At 39.2% G+C, this 20297-nt stretch overlaps 1 protein-coding gene across 2 annotated transcripts; it reads left to right on the forward strand.

The window, feature by feature from the left end:
- The first annotated feature begins 286 nt into the window (after window positions 1-286).
- Window positions 287-19916, forward strand: PLSCR5 (phospholipid scramblase family member 5). Of its 2 annotated transcripts, XM_006116280.4 has the most exons (8): window positions 287-611; window positions 5278-5429; window positions 11576-11618; window positions 12553-12773; window positions 13942-14103; window positions 16815-16976; window positions 17899-17981; window positions 19778-19916. In XM_006116280.4, the coding sequence occupies exons 1-7, from the start codon at window positions 599-601 to the stop codon at window positions 17935-17937; spliced, it is 792 nt and encodes a 263-aa protein (XP_006116342.1). In that variant the 5' UTR covers window positions 287-598; the 3' UTR covers window positions 17938-17981; window positions 19778-19916. The 2 variants fall into 2 exon arrangements, with proteins under 2 accessions (XP_006116342.1, XP_006116340.1); XM_006116278.4 differs by lacking the exons at window positions 17899-17981; window positions 19778-19916 and having other exon boundaries at window positions 16815-17021.
- Window positions 19917-20297: the final 381 nt, after the last annotated feature.

Below are 20297 nucleotides of genomic sequence, written 5' to 3' on the forward strand. Positions count from 1 at the left end.
CTGGATCTCATGTGATAGAAAAGCCAGCATCCTTGGTTAGAGAAAGTTAATGTTACAAGAAAAATAAATAACATGAAAAATCCTGTAAAGGTCTTCCTTCTCTGAACTGTGGAAACTTTCATTATGAGGAAGCCACCAGCTCCTTTGTCCTTTGTAGAAGTCCTGGGAAAATAGAAATATACAGAATTACAAAGACAGAATATGTCTAGTCTTAGAATACAGAAACCTAAGCTGTACAGTACAAAGCAGGACTCATAGGTCTTATCCATGTGTTTAAATTAACCAATGGGCACTTGAATTTTACGTCTTTGTACTGGTGATGCACCTCTCCTGTTTTCATTGATGCAAAATGATTTAAAAATGAATAATATATTTCTTGTTTGCTCGCACCATCTCCCCCTGTTGTCCATCGTCATAAAATGCATAATCCTGGAACATAGGAAAGGTGATACATTTCCTTCCAGTTCTTTTTTGAGCTGACATGAAGTAGACAGACACCTTCTGAAGTTTTGCGCATGCTGTGCTCCCCCCTTCCTGCAACAAGAAAAGCCTTTTCTTTTAACCTGGCTTCCTTTGAAGAAGTGACTCAGGCAGCTTCATGGCCTCTCAAGGTAAGTGCATATAGAGCCTACATTTTGATACCATTTTTTACAGAAAACTAGTCTTGTAAATTTCCAGCAATTTAATTAAAGGAGCAGGGTTCAGATTAAAGACACATAATCTAAAGCATGGCTATTTCATTTTTTTTTTTTTTTCAAAATATAAGATGCTCCTTTGGAGAGTAAAATCCATAATAAAATGTTAATTACATAAAATATACTAAATAAAAAGTAGCATTTGCATTTGCATCAGTGAGGTGTTTGTTCATATTTCTATGTTTTCCACTGCCTGTATATTTGGCACTGAATATCTGGAAAGGATATACGCTGATCCAAGGTTAACATATTTTGCATACACACTATTTTCAAAGTAGACTATGGAAGAAGTATCAGCAGATTATGCTCATTTTCCAGATGTCACCATCCTGCATCAAGTAACAAAGGAAATCTTTGATGATTAACTGCATTTAGTCAGATTAGCTATATTCACGTTCATTCTTGACATTATTGTCTTTAGCTGGAGCCTCAGAACTGCAAGTGAAAGTAGCAGTCAGTTAATCATCAAATCCTTCCAAGTTCATTTGCACATACTAGCAAATAATATGACTAAACAGAAACAGTCAAAATTTAGTTCACCTTTATGTTGGTACAAGTCCGCATTGAGTTATTCAGGTACAGCAGGGGCAAAATTTTGGGGTCTAGCAGAGTTCCAACAATTTGCTATACAGGATTGTCAGTTTTCTTCCATCTTTTTGCAAGATCTTAAAAATGAATGCGACTTAACACTAAGGATGTCTTTGACTACCAAGTAATTTTTATAGCATTTTTGCTGCATGCTTTGAAATATTATTATTTTAGAGTGTGAAGACTTGCATATTTCTACTGAAGTTATAATAGGGAATTTGTCATGTATATTTTTAACGTAGAATAGTTAGCAGAAACAGCTAAATAATGTAGCCATCTAGTATAGAGCTTCCATAGCAAAGAAGCATGGCAATACACTTCCGGACAGTAGCCAATAATTCTACAAATGATGATTATACTGTCCAATCCATTTGTTTATCTTAAGTGTTCACTTATCATAAGTGGAACAGAAAAAAGTTCTCACAAAATATGCACAAAAATAGACAAAGGCCAGAGTATCTGAGATTTCCTTCAATATTTAATGTATTTACTCTTTCGGGTGTTTTTTATGATTTAAATGTGATGGACAAAATTTTAGTTTGTCATTTTATTTCTTATTACTGTTCAAAAATGACACTAACATGTGGCCAATAAGACTTCATGGCATTTCACGTATCAAGAGTTGGAGCAACAACAGTACTCTGTGAGGTGAAATGATGGAGAAGCACTATAAAATATTCATAACCCAGTTATACATTTTTTAAAAGCCAGACAGAAATTCAAAGGGCTTTCTTCTTTTTCCTGTGGTCTTAGACTTTGAAAGAAGGCAGTGGCTGCAAAGATAAATTAAGATCAAAATATGATTAAACGATGAATCAGCTACACTGTGTTCAAATAATAATGAAGGATCTCATTTAAACTCATAACAGCAATGGAAAACTTTAAAGCCACAGCTCCTTCTGGTGCTAAAAGCCCATTGTCCCTGAGTATTTTAGCATGCTTGGGGACCTCACAGTGTCTAAGTGTGGAGGCTTAGTTTAATAAAATGCTGTATTTAAACACAATGGGCTTGGCATTGTTTTAATGTATACCAGTACTAGAAGATTTATTTGGCATTGATTAGGTCCTTAACTCAAATAAATTTGATTTTTCTTCATTTAAAACATTGCTCTGGGAGAGGCTGGGATGAGGATTTCAGTATGCAGGCTTGGGCTTCCTTTGGGAGAGAGGACAGCTCCAGCCCTCTCACCATAACCTCTTGGGGCCAGGTGAGAAGCACCTCTCCATGGCCACAGCAGCAGATGCTGCTGGGGGAAGGGTGCATGTCCCCAGCTAGGGGACAGACAGACAAACTCTCTGAAATATATAGTAGATAGCTGTCCCTTTCTCTATCCCTGCCCTGCTGTCCAATGGGGTTAAAGCTGTCCCAGTCCCCATCTCTGGCCCCTTGCTGCTCCCTGTGGTCATTCTACAGTATAACTCCCATCTGCTAGACCCTTCCCTTTCTATTTTATGAGAATCAATCAAATTCTAGGCACATCTCGTTGTCCTGGTATGACCAAATCCTCACCTTACTTTAAGTTATGATAAGAGGAAACTGCATATCAAATTTGTTGCTCCTAAGTCTTATGGTTTAGGATGAGTTCTTGAACAGATTAGCTCACAAACAGATAGACAGATGCATATTTCTAAACTAGATAGTAAGACGATAACAAATATAGCCGCACTGAAATCAATGGTAAAACCCATGTGAGATCAGAAATGGGTTCATAAGGTTTTCTTTTTGTTATGTGCATGTTAATTGACTTTGGTGGCATTGCATGAGTGTAAGATAGGGCCCAATTTTACAACCACTTACAAGCAGAAGTAGCCTTATTGCCTTAAATAGGACTACCCGAGATAACAAATACAATGTCCAATAGTGAGTGTTTCCAGAATGAAGCCCTAAGTGCACAAACAGATAAACCTGATCTCCTGATAGTCTAAATCCATCCTAGAATAACACCAGTTAAACTAATAGCATTACATTGGTTAAAACCATTTAGTTAGTATGAAAAATCAGGCCTAACCATGGTAACAGCAATGCAGCCATTGGTATCTTTAAAAAAAAAAAAAAAAAGCCAGCTTCAGGAACCACAGATCCCAGACAAGTCATTCACTTTCTAGTGAAGGTTTCTCTCAGATTAAGGTAGTATACTTGTGCCGACGCGTGGGGGTTTCCCCGACGCTGCACCCCCGTAGCAGCAAGAACAGACTCCACCAGGCAGTAGAATAGAGGGTTTATTGCTTCTCCAGGATACAGCACAGCCTAGACATGATGTGGTTACAGGAGTCAGGGCCAGGATGCCTCAGACTCCTTGGGTTAGGAGTCCATCACCCCTAGCCCTTCAGCCCTCAGCTCAGGCTGTTCCCTTCATATTTTCCCAGCCAGCAACTGACCCTTCCCCCAACATTCACTTCTTTTGTTCCATCCCTTCCCTTTACCAGTAGAACCAGTTCGGTCACTGTCATGGGGGCTCTCAAGATGCCCCCTGTGGGCAGTGCTTACAGACATAGGCCAGTAGTGGTCACCACAGCCGAAGCACAGCAACCAGCAAGGTACTGACACTACATCACAGTACTGAAAGCCTATTATGCATTAATGAAACCATAAACATTTAAGAGGATATTGCACAGGCACTCTCAGTATATAAACAGCGACAAGGAGTCCTGTAGCACCTTATAGACTAACAGATGTATTGGCGCATAAGCTTTCATGGGCCAAGACCCACTTCATGCATCTGATGAAGTGGGTCTTTGCCCATGAAAGCTTATGCTCTAATACATCTGTTAGTCTATAAGGGTATGTCTGCACTGCCACCCCAGTTCGAACTAGGGTGGCTAATGTAGGCATTGGAACTTGCCAATGAAGCCTGGGATTTAAATATCCCGGGCTTTATTTACATGTTCCCGGGCGCCGCCATTTTTAAATGCCCCGTAGTTCGAACTACCTGCCTGCGGCTACACACGTCACGGGCTAGGTAGTTCGAATTAAAGCTCCTAATTTGAACTACCGTTACTCCTCATTGCAGTGCTACAGGCCTCCTTGTCGCTTTTGCAGATCCAGACTAACACAGGTACCCGTCTGATACTTAGTATATAAACAGTTACCCCATTTGACGCAAACAGTCTTGTGGCATTGTTGCCATTAGAAGAAATTAATGATGGAGTCAAGCAATGTTCCTTCTAATTTTTTCCATGCATGTGCAGAATAAATTTTATTATGTGCACCAAAGCTTGTGCAGGCATGCACCACCGGTAAAAGCACATGCTGCCAGCTGTAGGAGCTGTGGGCATTCTGCTAATCAGCTGGAGGATATTTGAATTTCTCTTGAGTGGCTGCCCTAGCCCACAGCCTACAGGGAACACTGGAATCAGGGATTTCTTTGGTGCAATCCTGTTTGTTTGCAGAAAAAAAGTACTGTGAAGTCCAGATTTCCTGAACACAGGAATCACAGGTCAGGATACAGTTTCTCTGTCCAGAGTCCCATGCCCCTTTCTAACCAGCACTTTACCCAAACGTACTCTACTGCCTTTCTCACAAGGTCATATGGCAAGTACTTCTCAGGCTCTCCCTGATGCTGTCTTCTTTGGTAGTGGCGTTTGTGCGGCTTTGCTCTCTTTCTCAAACAATAATCAGCCCCTACCTTTGCAGTCAGCTATCAGAGAAACATTTCTGCCCACATAGTTCAGATTTCTTACCATTCGTGTGTGTGTGTTGTATTAATCAAGAATGCGGGGCAGCTATTGCCCCACCTGTGAGGTTGCCTTCAACTCCCAGCATAATATAATGTACATGTGCATGTTGTTTGTGTCTCTGTGCGTTGATGTCCACATTCTACCACCAAGTTACTATAGGTCTGAGTCCTGCAAAATTCTCTCATGACAGACTTCTGGATAGATACAGCTACATAAAAATGACACAAAAGTAAATGTTAAGTTACCTAGGCAGCAATATCATATCCTAATTGTATAACCTAAATGTTAATTAAATCTTTTTTCCCCCTTTCTGCAGAGCCTCAAGGACAAATAAACAAAATCTTTCAGGATTATCTCCCAGGTTCTCCTGACCCTCCTAGTCAAGGCAAACTTATCGAACCTATAAAAGTCTGGAAACATGCACCACCGCCTCCCAGCTTGCCTCCTGGTCTGGAATACCTGAGCCAGGTCCTGTTGTCTCTAAACCTTAATCACATTGTATTTTCTCAAGAGCTTGAGCTTGTGTTGAAACAAAACAAAGCTTTGAAATTAATTTAGCCTTTTAAAAAGGGCCTGCCTTATGGTTGCTGCAGCTTTAGGCAAATGTATTGGTTTTACTTTCAGCCCCCTATGACTCAGCAAGGTGGGTCATACCTTACCCCTTATCATACCTTACCCATTTTCTTTGCCCTGTCTCCCTTCAACTCATTAAGAACTCACTCCCATGAAAATCGTTATCAAAACTCCCATTGACTTCAAAGAAAGAAAAACAAGGCTCTGAAATGGAGCCCACATTTTGAGGCACATGAAGGTCTTATAGATAGATGGCTTCTGCCCATAGTGATACTTTTACCGGGGGCCATAGGCAGTGTTCTCTGTATGCTGAGTGCTTGGTCAGCCATGCAGATTAGCAGAGTACCCACAGCTGGCAGCATATGTTTCTACTGATGATGCACATCTGCACATGCCTCAGTGCACATAAAAATGTATTCCATGCATGGATGGAAAAAATTCAAGGATACATAGGCCAGAGATATCCCTGGATCATGGCATCTTAGATGCCCACCTATACAATTTGTGTCCCAAACCATCCTTGCCTCTTGCAAATTGTGGTTTGTAAAGGGAGTGGCAAACACAATAGGTTCCAATGATGATTTTTTAAAAATCTTTTAAGTTTCATAGCCAGAGAGGACCCTTCAAACTGCAGAGTCTGTAGGACCAAAACCAATCTTAGCTGTGTTTCCACGAGCACATGAGACTATTCAGAATGTAAGCATTTTAAAGATGATACTTTGCCACATATGCTGATTGAGTCCTAACAGCACTTTGCTCACAGTCTCCTTATGCAACCATTATTCAAACCATGTACAGTAGACTTCTGATAATCCGGCACCTTTGGGCCTTAGGTGGTGCTGTATTATCGGATATGCTGGAGTACCAGGAGGTACTATAAGGGGACATACTCCCAACCCAATCCTCCTCTCCCCCCACACCTAAAGCTCAGGTCCTGAAGCCGCTGGTACAGCCACGCGTCTCCCTCCAGGTGCTGGGGCACGTGAGCTGAGTGGCCGGCTTTTCAATGAACTGGCCGGGACGCTGTGCACAACCCAATCCCTCTCCCCTTCCCCAGAGCCAAACATCTCCCCTCCCTGCTGTCTCCCCCAACCTTATGTCCGAGTCCCGATGCAGCTGTCTGTGCTCAGCGGCTGGCTGCTAGTACGTGCAGGCTGGATGCTGTGTGCGCTGGGGACCATGAGTAGAACGGTGCTGCTCACAGAGGCCTGGCCGTGAGAGCGGCTGACCTGAGCAGTTCTGGATTCCAGCTGATGCCGTACTATCAGGAGTGCCGGACTAATGGAGTTTTACTGTAGTAGTTTACTCCACATTATTCCCACTGATCAGCATGTGGGAGGGAGAAGGAACCAAGCCCTCTGTTTTGACAATGAAGCTAGTCTGGCAATTTAGAATTTATAGCTTTGATTCTCATGCACTGGACAGATGTAGAGTTTGGCTCCCAACGCTCTAACAGGGCTAAGGAATGTTTAAATTCATAAAGGCTTAAACTGAAATCAATGCATGAGAACGTTTCTGTCCATACTAGGATTTGATAGGAAAAATAATGTATTTTACATTTTCAGCTTAAATTACCTTGTAGTGTCTATTTGTCAGTCACCTTATGAAACTTCAAAGGACTAGCAATTGTTTTTTGCCCCATTATTCTTCACTTTAAAGCCATGGTATACAGGAGTGGCCTGAGGCAGGCTGCGGAAGCTGGCACTCAGATGGATCATGTGATCAGTGCCCCCGCCTACACGGCCATCCATGGACTGACGTCATCATGGGGCGCCCCGGGCGCCCCGTGATGTCATCATCGGGTGCCCCATTGAAGGCGGTGCCCTAGGCGACAGCCGAGTCCACCTATAGTCATGGGCCGCCCCTGATGGTATAGTGGGTCCATGGCACATTGACAATGTATGTCATTTCAGTCAATTCCATGAGCATTAGTTCAGGGATGGTGGAACAAGTAGTATCAATCAAGGACTAAAAGTAATGGCAATAATAAATACTTAGCATGTTAGGTGTTCAGAGTTTTGTACAAACAGTAACTAATTATTCCTCAACTTACCCCTATGAGGTAAGACAGTACATTCTATTATCCCTATTTAAAGATATTTTCAATCTGACACATGGGCAAATTACTGTCAGAACCAAGTTTAAAGCTCTGAGCTTCCTGTATTTAATGCCGAAAGTTAGTCCAATAATCAGGGTGTTTCTCTGAATGAATAACCATCATGACTTCCTCAGATAGTGGGTTTATCATCTCTCTGTTTACTCTTAACCACCTTTTCAGTCTAGAGAAATAGAAGAGAAGACTTTCTCTATCTCTGGCTATGTCTACACTACAGAGTCGTTGTTTTTTTTAAGAAAAACAACTGTTTTTCAAAAAAAAACCCTTCATTTACGTCTCTACTGCAATTGCATTCTTTTGAAAAAAAAAAAAAAAAGCACAGAGGGGGTTTTCCAACATTGGTAAGCCTCTTTCTATGAGGAAGAAGCCTTTTTCCGAAAGAGCTATTTTGGAAAAAGGTATGTGTGGATGGGGAAGAGGAAGTTCTTTTGAAAGAAGAAGAAAGAGGGAAAAAGCACATGTGTACCCTGGTGGCCACTCCGTCTATAGTAATCACAGCTTAAATGCAAGATAACATCCATTCAGTGTGGACGCTATCTTTTGAAAAAGCAGATCGCTTTTCGATGCACTTTGGCAGCGTGGGCGATCTCTTTTGGAAGAAGTTTTTTCTGAACATCTCTTCCGGAAAAGCTTCTTCTGAAAGCCGCAGTCTGGACGTAGCCTCTCTGAAACATTCATACACTTGCCACTGAACAACTGTAGGATTTGGGAAGCATTTAATCAGATCTGATATTCCTCAGCAGAATCCTAAGGTTTGGATGCATTGAAGGTGTGAGAGGCATTCTAAGTAGTCATCATTTAGGTTTTATTTACCAGTATTAGGTCCAACTATAAATTAAAGTTTTGCTTTTGAGAGCATCTCAAGGATTGTTTCTTTAAATCTGTGCTAGTAGCGGAAAAGCAAAGGTCTAGTCTAAAGGGGAAAGTTAACTTAAGATACACAACTCTAGCTACGTTAATTACATAGCTGGAGTTTAAGTATCTTAAATAATGTTCTGGCAGCATCCACACAGCGAGAGGTCATTGGGAGCTCATGCTTCAGTCAACTTCCCTTACTCTTCATTAGAAGCAGGACTACTGGCGCCGATAGGAGCACCCTCTCAGTTCAAATTAGCAGATTTTCACTGTGGCAGTGAAGATCTTCTCTGTAGTATAGACAAGCCCAAACAGAGTAGTTGCTTCCATTTCAGGATAGCAACCCAACACCTATGAAACTTTTTCTATTAAATTGAGGATTTCCCTGCTCCCCCAGAATCAGAGCTGGTCCTAGCTAATTGGCAGCCCCAGGCTACTACTCGGCTTGCCCAGAGGGTTGCTAGATGGTTTCAAAAATAACAGACAAAAATTTGTCAAGCAACAATAAAAGGGGGTCAGGAAGTAACCAGGGGGAAGATTCAGGAGGTCGGACTGAAATGCGGTCATAGCCTGCCCCTAAAACTGGCTCTGTAGGTGGCCCCTTGAAAATGGCAGCTAAGACCGGCTCTGTCCAGAGTGTTTGCTTGTCATTAAGAAGAGTCAAACTTAACCCCATGACTGAAAAAAGAGCAGTTTTAGAATAACAATTTTTAATGTGATATGCTCAGGGAAAAGGCTGGCAGACTTCTACCCAGTGTAACCTTTCTCATTCAGGGAAACTGCTGAGAACATGCTGCCTCCAACATTCTTGTAGTCTTGCATTCAGAAATACCTCTGTTTTAGTCGTTGGATTCTTCTGGCATTTTACTTTCTTAAAGTACAGTTTGATAATTATTTTTTGGGAGTAGCTCAAATCCCTACATTGATACCAGAGGATTTGTTCACATTTCCATTTAATCCACCTGATTTGCAAATTAAAATTACTGGAGTTTATACACAGAAAGGCTCTGTGATTATTTGAAATCCCTGCTTCACCCAATTCTTGCAAGATTAGCAACACAGAAATGACCAAGTGATGGACCAAGTGGAATTCGGAATGAGACCTGATTGGATGTGGGAGAACTATCCTCCCAGAATGACAGGCTCTACATCTGTTGAGAGAATAGACCCTACATCTTTTCCTGAGGTACAAGGTGATTTGTAGCAAGTTGACATCTCCTGTGAAATAGGCAAAAGCTTGTGGTCACTAGAATAGAGATAGCTATTCAGCATATGGAGATATACAGGACAATACCCAAAAGAAAAAAAGTGTAGGAAAAGAATGTGAAACATGAAACAATGAGTGGTCCTGTGGCACCTTAGGGTATGTCTACACTAGCCCCCTAGTTCGAACTATGGAGGCTAATGTAGGCATTTGAAGTTGCAAATGAAGCCTGGGACTTAAATATCCCGGGCTTTATTTGCATCTTCCCGTCCGAGAGCCATTTTTAAATCCCCTTAGCCCGAACTAACTGCCCGCGGCTACATGCGGCAGTCAAACGTTAACTTGAACTAAGTCCTTACCTCGAGGTATAACAGTTAACTCAAACTAAGACCTTAGTTCAAATTAACGTTTGACTGCCGCGTGTAGCCGCGGGCAGTTAGTTCGGACTAAGGGGATTTAAAATTGGCACCCAGATGGGAAGATGCAAATAAAGCCCAGGATATTTAAATCCCAGGCCCTTCATTTGCAACTTCAAATGCCTACATTATCCTCTCTAGTTCGAACTAGGGGGCTAGTGTAGACATACCCTTAGAGACTAACAAAAATATACAGGATCGTAAGCTTTTGTGGGTAAAATCCACTTTATCAGATGCGTTGGAGTGGCAATAACAGAATCCAAGATATATATTACAGTGAAGCAGTTACCTGTCCATTGCAGGGCTCATGTAAATGAGGCTAATATAATCTAGATATGTTTAGATTATACAAACAAAACTACCATCATTGAAAATGATAATTAATCTGCTAAAAGGACTAAAGTTAAGTGAGCAGAATAGACCCTTATAAATGTTGGGTTCTAAGACCATTTGAGATGCAATGTGAGAAATCTTTGTGATCCTTGAGTGCTCTGATAAATGATAGATTCAGTAAAACAAAAAGCATATTAAATATTGTTAACCTTACTGCACTCTCTAAATTTAGACATATTTTTCATTGATAATAAATTAACTTATAGGGTTAAAATAGTTCCAGGCTTTTAAATAGCTTGACTGCACTCCATATGTATTGTCCTGTGAAAGACTAAATTGGGGTATGAACCCGGTATTTGAATATTGGAATATTCCTGTGACATTCAAGGTGGTTGGCAACCTACAAAGTACTTGTCCATTTCATTGATAGCAAAGCTCTATACTAAGCTCCCTTAAGCTGCAAGAAGTGCTTGTTATGCCTCCTGCAGTTAAAGCTGCAAGTAACTAAGTCTTATGGAAACACTTGTAAGTATAAAGGCTTTATTCAAAAATCTCTTATTTGCTTGTGTACTACAGCGATAACTGTGAGGCCGTGGAGGGTATCTCACCAGATTCTTTTTACAAACTGGATGAGCTGCAAGATGGACTTGAACCAAATGGCTGCAGGTTGTTTTGAATATGTACTACACAAGGTTTGCCAAATGTAGAACTGACAGTAAAGGGTTGTGGCATGATGATACCATATGTTCTTTCTTCAGCCTTAAGGAAAGAGAAAATCCTGTAGCAAATATCTCATGGGCATCAGAAATTTAAGGAAAAGAAATGACCAAAAGCTAACTTGTTAGTAGAGTAACTTACTGTCAAAGTGACATAGATATAAAATCCAGTTAGTTTTGCAGCATTAACATCCCCTTCTCAAAACAGAGCAAATACTTCAGAGAGAATTATAAACCATTTAGCAGCTTTGTGGAGAACAGTTATCAATAAATGGCTAATATTCACTGTTTGACACTGGGTTTATCAGGTATGTGAGAATGATTACTCTGGCAGTTCCAAATCTCTTTAATGTTATGAGAGTGCCACCACGTTGTTTCATTTATTTTCATTTTTTTAACAGCTGGACCAGATAATCATTCACCAGCAGGTGGAGCTTCTTGAAGGTACCATGTGAATGAGTTTCATCTTTACAATGCCAGCATGCAGATATCTCTGTAAATGTGACCTAAGTTATGCCTTGACTGTAGCCTTTTTAAATCAATGAAAAAACTTCCACTGACCATAATGGGCATTTGATCAGTCCTCAATGCACTGATAGGCTTAATGCTGACAGTGCATTTTGTTTACAGCAGTTCTACTAATAAAAAGAGATGAAAAAGTCAATGAGGAGTTCAGTGGGACTGCCTAAAGCTATTCACATTTTTAAGAGTTTCCAGGATTAGGATGACATTGTTCTCTTTATCAGTTATTCACACACTACCATATAATGTAATGCTCTCCAATCAGATGAGTTAAAAAAAAAAAAGAAGAAATCTCTAAGTGATACAATATTGCAAAAAATTTTACATTTATATAGTGACTTAAAATTGCAAAGCCCTCTGGAAACTAACTGCTAGAAAATAAATGTCATATTTCTTGACTTTCTTTTTCATTGCAGATTGGCATGGCGCCTGATTCTGCCTTATTGACATGAATAGGAGTTTTGCTACTGAACAAAACTGAACAGGATCATGTCATTAATTTTCACCTAGTTAGTGAGGAGCTCAGCCCATAACTCTGGATATCAAATCTGGTTCCTGATCTTAATTTCATAATTTCGCAGTTGATCAAGCTGGGCACTCTTTAATTTGGTTTGAAATACAGATCTGATCTTTCCAGATTCCATGGTGTTCTGATTCAATCCCTCATCTCATTATTGTTGCATAACTTCATTACTTTAATGGGATTTTAAATGGTCCCCATTCCAAAGACATTGCAATATATATTATAGAGAGAAGTTGGACTGTAAACTTGGATCTACACTTGGGATCAAGTGTTTCTGGGCTATCTGTAATTCTAATTTATTATCCTAAATAACTTTCTGTTTTACTTTACTAGTCATACTTGGTACAGAGACCTGCAGCAAATATGAGATAAAAAACCATTTGGGACAAAGAGTTTACTTTGCAATGGAAGAAAATGGTTGCTTTGATCGTAATTTCTGTTCACCTATACGATCTTTCACCATAAGGATAACTGATAACACCGGTCGAGAGGTGATCACGGTGAATAGACCCTTGAGATGTAACAGCTGCTGGTTCCCTTGCTACATGCAAGAGGTCAGTGAATAATAACAACAGTATCTATCATCTGTGCTCAAATTATTTACCAACTTTCACCAAGCCTCAGGAAACCTTTCTTAGTTTGGCATTATACCCACTTTCCAAATGGGTAAAATGCACAGAAGATTATTTGTTTTGTCCATCTTCATGTGGTGAAATAATGTTAGAGCTGAGACTAGAGATCACAAGGCCGGGCTCTGGCTGTTAGACCATAGTTCCTCTTCAAAAAAGACATAAAAATCATAATTATCTAGACAAGTCAAGGAACATCTCTTTTTGGTGGTAGTTTGCTTGGTATTTGCTATGTTTAGTGCAAAAAGGTCCGTATTAGTACTCATAAGTCCTGTGAGATACTACGTATATGCGTTTGTATGTATAGTTTGAATAACTTGATTTTTTGAATTTTTAACACAATCCTAAAGAAACAATTAGCACAATAAATATCATTTTATTTGTCACAGGCTAATAGTAACTCTACAGTACAAATCACATACTGTGTGACAGTAAAGTATATAAAAGATAGGAATATTAATGGAGGTCCTTAATTGATGTGGGTCAATCTGACTTAGATGGGAACACCTTGGACTCTGCAACAGAAAGTCCTAATGCTGCTCCTATAGAGCTTCACTGTATCCACAGTCTTGTATTAAGAGACTCCAATGTTAAAAATACTCTCCTTTGAATGAGAACACAGATCCTTTCTCTTCTATTGTACCATTCATTACTATAAAGCACTCTGACTCTGAGACGCATTGACTGTGAAGGGTAAATATTCTATTCCAACATGTTGATTTCATCATTTTATGCAAGTACTTTATATATTTGCCCACTTACTTTCTCAGTGGTGCATTATGATTTGCACTAGAGATGAAGATTGAGGTACAGCAATATCAACACCTCTATAGAAATAGACCTTTGTATATTAGCTAATAACTGTAATTACATTAGCATCTGTATATATATATATATATATGATTTTTTCACATGATATAAAACTTTATTCTTTATCAGCAATTATTAAGTTAATATTGTTCAATGTATTTAAAACTATCATGTGAAGTGTTTTCACCCTATTTTTATGGTTCAAAATTTTGCATTTAAAAAATAGGGAATTAATCTTCTAAAATTACACATGCTATTATTGTATGCCACTTTCATCTAATAGTTGGAAGTTCAATCCCCTCCCGGTACAATAGTCGGCTACGTTGTCCAGAAGTGGGACCCTCTGCTACCTAAATTCACTATACTGAATGAGAGCAAAGAAGATGTATTGAAAATAATTGGCCCCTATGCAACATGCAGCTGTTTTGGTGATGTAGACTTTGAGGTATGTTTCATACATTAGAGAATACACATTGTTTAAAAGTAATATAATATTCTGACTGACACATTCAATGAAAGTTTTTAATTTAAAAACCAATGAACTACTGTACTTTAAGAACCAGATGTCCAAAGTGCACAGAGCGACAAATTGAAATTCATGGTTACAGCCTCAGATCTTAAGCTGGAAGTTGAGCCTACCACCTGCATTTCTTCAATAGGAGTGACAACTGATGCAGAAAAAAACAAAACGAAATCCTGGACCTCTGAAATCAATGGAAGTTTTGCCATCTGCTTCATCAGGGCCCGGATTACATCCCAATCTCCATCTGAAAGATTCTGATCCAAAGTCCACTACACTCAGAGGGACTCTTTCCATTGACATCAATACCCTTAGACTTGATTCTAAAAGTAGTATTGCCATTGAATAGATTTACATCCACTTCACTGCTACTTCCACAGAAGGACAGTCGATTCTGAGAAGCAGTAGATTGCGGGGGGAAGGGAGAATAAAACATGCATAGAATTTGCTATGACAAACCCAGTGCTTGCTTGGGATTTCTCACTTTCTCTCTGTTTTATCCAGATTAAGGGGTCATAGCAACCTTCCACACCAAAGACTTCAGTGATGTTCTGCTCACAAATGTAGGTTAAATTGACTAAATAATTGTAATGACTAAGCAGTCAAGGACACATTTGTCAGAGCCAGACATGATACTACTGCTATTTAGAGACAAGAGATTTTTATTGAAGTGAAATTTCCTTGGGAAAGAAGGGGAAAATTGTATACCTTTTCACAATTTCTTTTTCCTGGCTCCCAAGCAGCTTCTGTGCTGCTGCTGATCCTGGATGTCTAAAAGGGGATCTTTGTGGTGTGTCATTTCACATAGATAAAGATATGCATGCTACCCCACAGTATAAGTGATAATGAACAGGAGACTACTGATTAGAGGCAATCTGAAGTCAGTGGCTAGAGGAGGCCTACAGATTGAAGGGAATTTACCTCATCTGAATCAGAGCAAGTAACTCCATTGGTCAGAGACAGCCGCAATGGTATTGTATGCATTTAAATTATTTTTGTGGAATCTACTGCAGCTGCTGTCTTTTATTTCTATTGTTTCGGCATCACTGTGACATGATACTTCTCAGCAGCAGAAGCAAGAGTCCTCTAACTCTTTGTGTACAGTGAATATGTCAGAGATTCAATGATCTAGTGTTATTCCGCTGGGTGACAAGAGTATGGGAGGAAGGTGTCTAAGTGCTGCCACTGAATCAGCTGCTCTGTGTGTGCAACTGCACGTGTATTTTCCAGTCAAAATGTTGTCTGCTTTTCTGATTTTACAGCTACTGCAGGTCTTTGCTGTGGTATCATGCTGCAGAGGCATGCCCTGCATGCTTGCCATAAACTGCATTTCAACATATGCACTGCACAGCTATTATTTATCAGCCAAATTGACAAAAATACTGAAATTCCCATTTGCTGACTATGGAGAATGTGCGAAGAAATAATTTTCCTCTGAACAAAATGAAAAAGCCACAAAATTTGAATTCACAACCAACATTGATGGTTGTTCAGATGTGCTGTTTTGCACCCAGCTCTTATTGCATGAGGACCAGGGATGTCTGTCAGTCCACTGGAACCAGTCCTCTTCCCATTGGAGTAATAGGGATTTTGCCCCTGAATACCAATGGGAATAGAATCAGCCTGATTGTTAATGGCCACTGGGAAAGCTTTTTGGAGGGAAAGTTGGAGAGAAGAATACACATTCAGCAGAGGTGGCATGGGGGTTACATGCTGTGCATGTGCAGTTTCCACAATTAGAAACTGCATTAAAGTTCATTGTACAAATGGAGGGAGGCAAGATGACATCAATGGTTGACCAGCTCCTCTATCAGTCCTCTGGGATCATAGTCTCAGGCAGTAGGGGTGAATCTGATACATGGTGATGACATTGACCATATACCCTGCTTTTCACATATCACAAACTGTTTTTTCAAATTCCATCTAAAAAGCTCATACAGAACATGGATCCTCTCTCTGTGACATCTTGACATTTCATAGGCATAAAGTGTCAAGGAAGAGTGTCCTTGTTCTTTATTTATTTGTGTTGTGGTTACGTAACGAGGACTCTAACAATCTAGGACCCATGGTATTGGGCACTCTACCAGCACAGAAAATGTCAGATCCTGCACCAAAAAGTTTAAAGTCTGCAAAATAAGACATTACAGCTGCTTGAGACAAGCAAGTCAAGGTGAAGGCAGGAAAGATGGGGTAATCATAAATATTGTAAGCTGGTCTGTTGCAAATGTATATGCTTTGAATAACCTTTCCAAAATGTCATAGAAAAGTGAAAAGCAGAGGTTGTAAAACTATTCAAAATAGGAAATATTTTTGTGTTTTGATTAAAATAATAATGAATTCTAGTAAGTATTGACATAAATGGGTAACATTGTACTGGCTGCCTACATGGTGTGAGCTTCATTTTACCTTCGTGGACAAATCCTAAGCTTGTGAAAACTGGAGAAGCAGCAATGGAATCAATGAATTGTACTGATTTATGCCAACTGAGATCTGTCCCACTAAAAATAGAATACTTTCTTCTCTGTTGCAGGGCACTGATTATAAGAAATCCAGTAAATTATTGTTTGTGAGGGAGGTAATGGAAGGTTTATATATGTTAGTGTGGCTGTTTTTAATCCTTATTTTCTCATGTGTAGGTAAAAACCCTTAATGAAATGTCCACAATTGGCAAGATTTCCAAATTTTGGTCTGGATTTGTAAACAATGTCTTTACCAATGCTGCTAACTTTGGGATCCAGGTTCCTATAGATCTTGACGTGAAAATTAAGGCTATAATGATTGGAGCATGTTTCCTCATAGTAAGTACACAAAACCAGAGGGAAAAGCCACGCCAAGCTAGGTAATTGCATATGTTGTCATGTTATAAAAACTGTGACCAGATATTTTAATCCTATGAAAAACAAACAGAACACAGGATAATCTGAGGCATGAGGAAAAACTATTCAATTTGAACTTATTCCTCTGCCTATGAACCTAGAGCGAAGAGAAATTACACTGATTCTTTATTGCAGTTTCAAGATTCTGGGCCTGATTCACCCCATCAGGGTCTAAATAACTCCCATAGATTCCATAGGAGAGTTATATGAGGAGACAAGATTTCCAGATTTTGTTCTGGATTTGTAGACAATATCTTTACCTATGCTGCTAACTTTGGGATGTGGAAAGGTGAATCCTTTGATTTATCCTATGTCTGACCAATGGGCCATAATGTTCTCCTTTGCCCATGTTTCTTTCTTCAAACATTCTGGTATAAAGCACTGAAACTTAAAAACAGGGGCAAAGAGGGCTTGCATATAGATTTTAGGTGCACAACTATCATGGCAAAAAAACATCTTTTTTCTTGCTTGATTTATTTCTCCATATGCATTATATTTAATATGCTACACATCTGCATCGCTATGATGGCCACATAACAATTTCAATAAAGTGTTTGGATTCTCTGATCAGATAAGACAGGAAGACAGACAAAGCTATTTTGATTGTATTTCTGAAAAAACAACAACAGTGATTCTAATTTTTTATTCTAGTTCTTGGCTGCAACAAGTTTAGAAATATAATTCTCATGACATGTAATATTTTCACGTAACATAACTATCATTGCTCAGTGGCAAAAAGCCATTGACTAATATACTTATTTTACATAATAAAAGCCTACTAGTCTTTTTTATATTAATTGTTGCCTTTTTGTATCTTTAACATTCAAAGTTTATTTATTTGTAGGATTTAATGTTCTTTGAGAACTCATTGGATGGATTATAACAAGCAAGATGACAGAAACAATAAAATATGCAGAATGTGTTCCAGTAAGTAAGAGAGAATATAAATTGATCTTCTTGCTTTGAAGGCTTCTACATCAGACACTTTTTAATTCTTTTTCATTTTCTTCTGCAAATCTCTTGAGTTCTAGACATTATATTTTATTACACACAAATCTTTTTTGAGGAAAAAAGTTAGTGATTGTATGTATTAAAAATATCTTATGTAAATAATAATTTCCCCATTTGAATTGTATTTTTGATGGCTAAACATACAGTTTACAGACAGAGTAATGTTGCTTTGGAAATAGCTTTTCTCCTTTTTTCTCTTTTGATGTTTTTGCATGTGAAGCATGAAAGATTAGAACTAAGGCTTGCAGCATCATTGATGAAGTCTATGTTGAGAGAACCCTTTGAAGTTTTGCAAGTGCTGGTACTAGTTTTTAACCAAATAAGGATGGGACTTTCCATTATTTCAGTAGTAGCTTTTAGATCTACTATTAATTAACAGTAACAAATTCAATATAACAATAACAATGTACTGGTATTGCTCAATGGGGAAGTTTAAGATGAGTATATATTTATGTGGGGCGAGTAGAGGTGAAAGAATTACCTTCTTGGATTTAAAGATATTTTACACAGCTATGGTTTATAAATCACTATGGGGCTGCGCCTACTGTATGCTACACTCACCAACCCCCTTCTCTCTGGCCACTTCTGCGGCAAGACAGCCTAATGACATCATTCTGTCGCAAGGCAGGAAAACTTTTTTTATATATAGAGATGTGATTTTTTGACAAAGATTTTTCAAAAATGGGAGTCCAAATTGTCCAAGTCCATAATTAGTCACATATATGTGTGACCTGTTTTCAAAAATTTTGGAGCATCCAGAGAGTCAAGTAAGCATCTCTGAGTTCCTTCGCCACATTATACAAACAGGGAGAGAGAGAGAGCAACAAACATTTCAATAGGCAATGCCTTTAAGTGCTCAAAAGTTTACTCCCATCTCATTGTTGTGGAAGATTCTTTGTTTTGATCCACATCATACCCTAATACTTTTGAATTCAAACCTGCACTTTTCTGAAGCCAACGTAAAGTGAAAAGCAACCACATAAACCAAAGCAACAGCCTTTTATACCTCCCCTCTGGGAATAGGCAGACACAGGTATTTTCTGTGATATTACTGGTCAATAGAAGCTTTCTAGCTGCACTTCAGACACAGATGTAAATTGCAATGTACAAACATATCTTAAGGCTGGAGCTAGTTACATCCTGCTAAGAGTGTTCACTACCACATTTTCTGATTTTGAATGGCTGTTCATTTGTACCATGTTCATATATATTACTAGTTACTGTTCACAAACATTCACATTGCCAGACTTTTGCTCATGCAATTGCTTGGAGATCAGCTGTCCCTGCTGAAATACTCATAACGATTTATATATAGGTTTATTTATATGTGAGCAAGAGTATTTGTGCACAAAAACACACATTCGCTGTACATTATTTACCATTTGTCAATTGTTATATATCATTCTCATCTTAAAATTTTTAGTGATCCATTCAGGGAACAGAAATAATGCCAAGTAACATAGGTGGCAAATCATGCACAAAGAATAACAGTGCACACAACCTGAGGGAACAGTTTACAAAACATCTGTTGTATGAGATTTGATAGCATGAATTGGGCAATGAATACTGGCAAATAGTTAACACATTTTTGAGATTATTTAATAAGGTGACTAGTTTCACTACCAACCACTATGGCAAATAGTAAAACTACATGCTACATATGTTCAGTAGGTGGCAGCAACACTTCATTCTTCAATATTTATTTTCCACAGACTATGATCTTCACCAGAGACCGCTTCAACCTATAATTGATTTCCAGCCTTTTGCAGAGACCAGTTTCATTTTGTTTGCTGTTTGAAATTAACCTTTCGCAAAAGACATTGGGACTGTTTTACTATTTTCAAGTTGCTGCTATTTTCAAGTTGATAACTCAGGAAGTTCTCACTGAAGCTGGTAGCTGGCATCTGCAGGGGAGAATTCAGCATACCATAGTGGGAGCATCTCTGATCAAGCCTGTAAATACTAGCCTGGCCCCTAACTATCCATACTGATTTCATAAGTATAGGATAGGGGTGGCCAACCTGTGGCTCTGGACCCACTTGTGGCTCTTCTAAAGTTAATATGTGGCTCCTTGCTCAGGCACTGATTCTGAGGCTGCAGCTACAGGTACCAACTTTCCAGTGCTCAACTCCTGGCTCCACCTCCTCCTCCAAGCGTATTGCACCCTTGCTCCTTTCCTCCCCCACAGAGCCTCCAGAGTGCTATGAAAAAGCTGATGAAGTGGACAGGAGG

The sequence above is a fragment of the Pelodiscus sinensis genome, chromosome 10, assembly GCF_052426305.1.
Source record: "Pelodiscus sinensis isolate ZL-2025 chromosome 10, ASM5242630v1, whole genome shotgun sequence".
NCBI classification, from domain to species: domain Eukaryota; kingdom Metazoa; phylum Chordata; order Testudines; family Trionychidae; genus Pelodiscus; species Pelodiscus sinensis.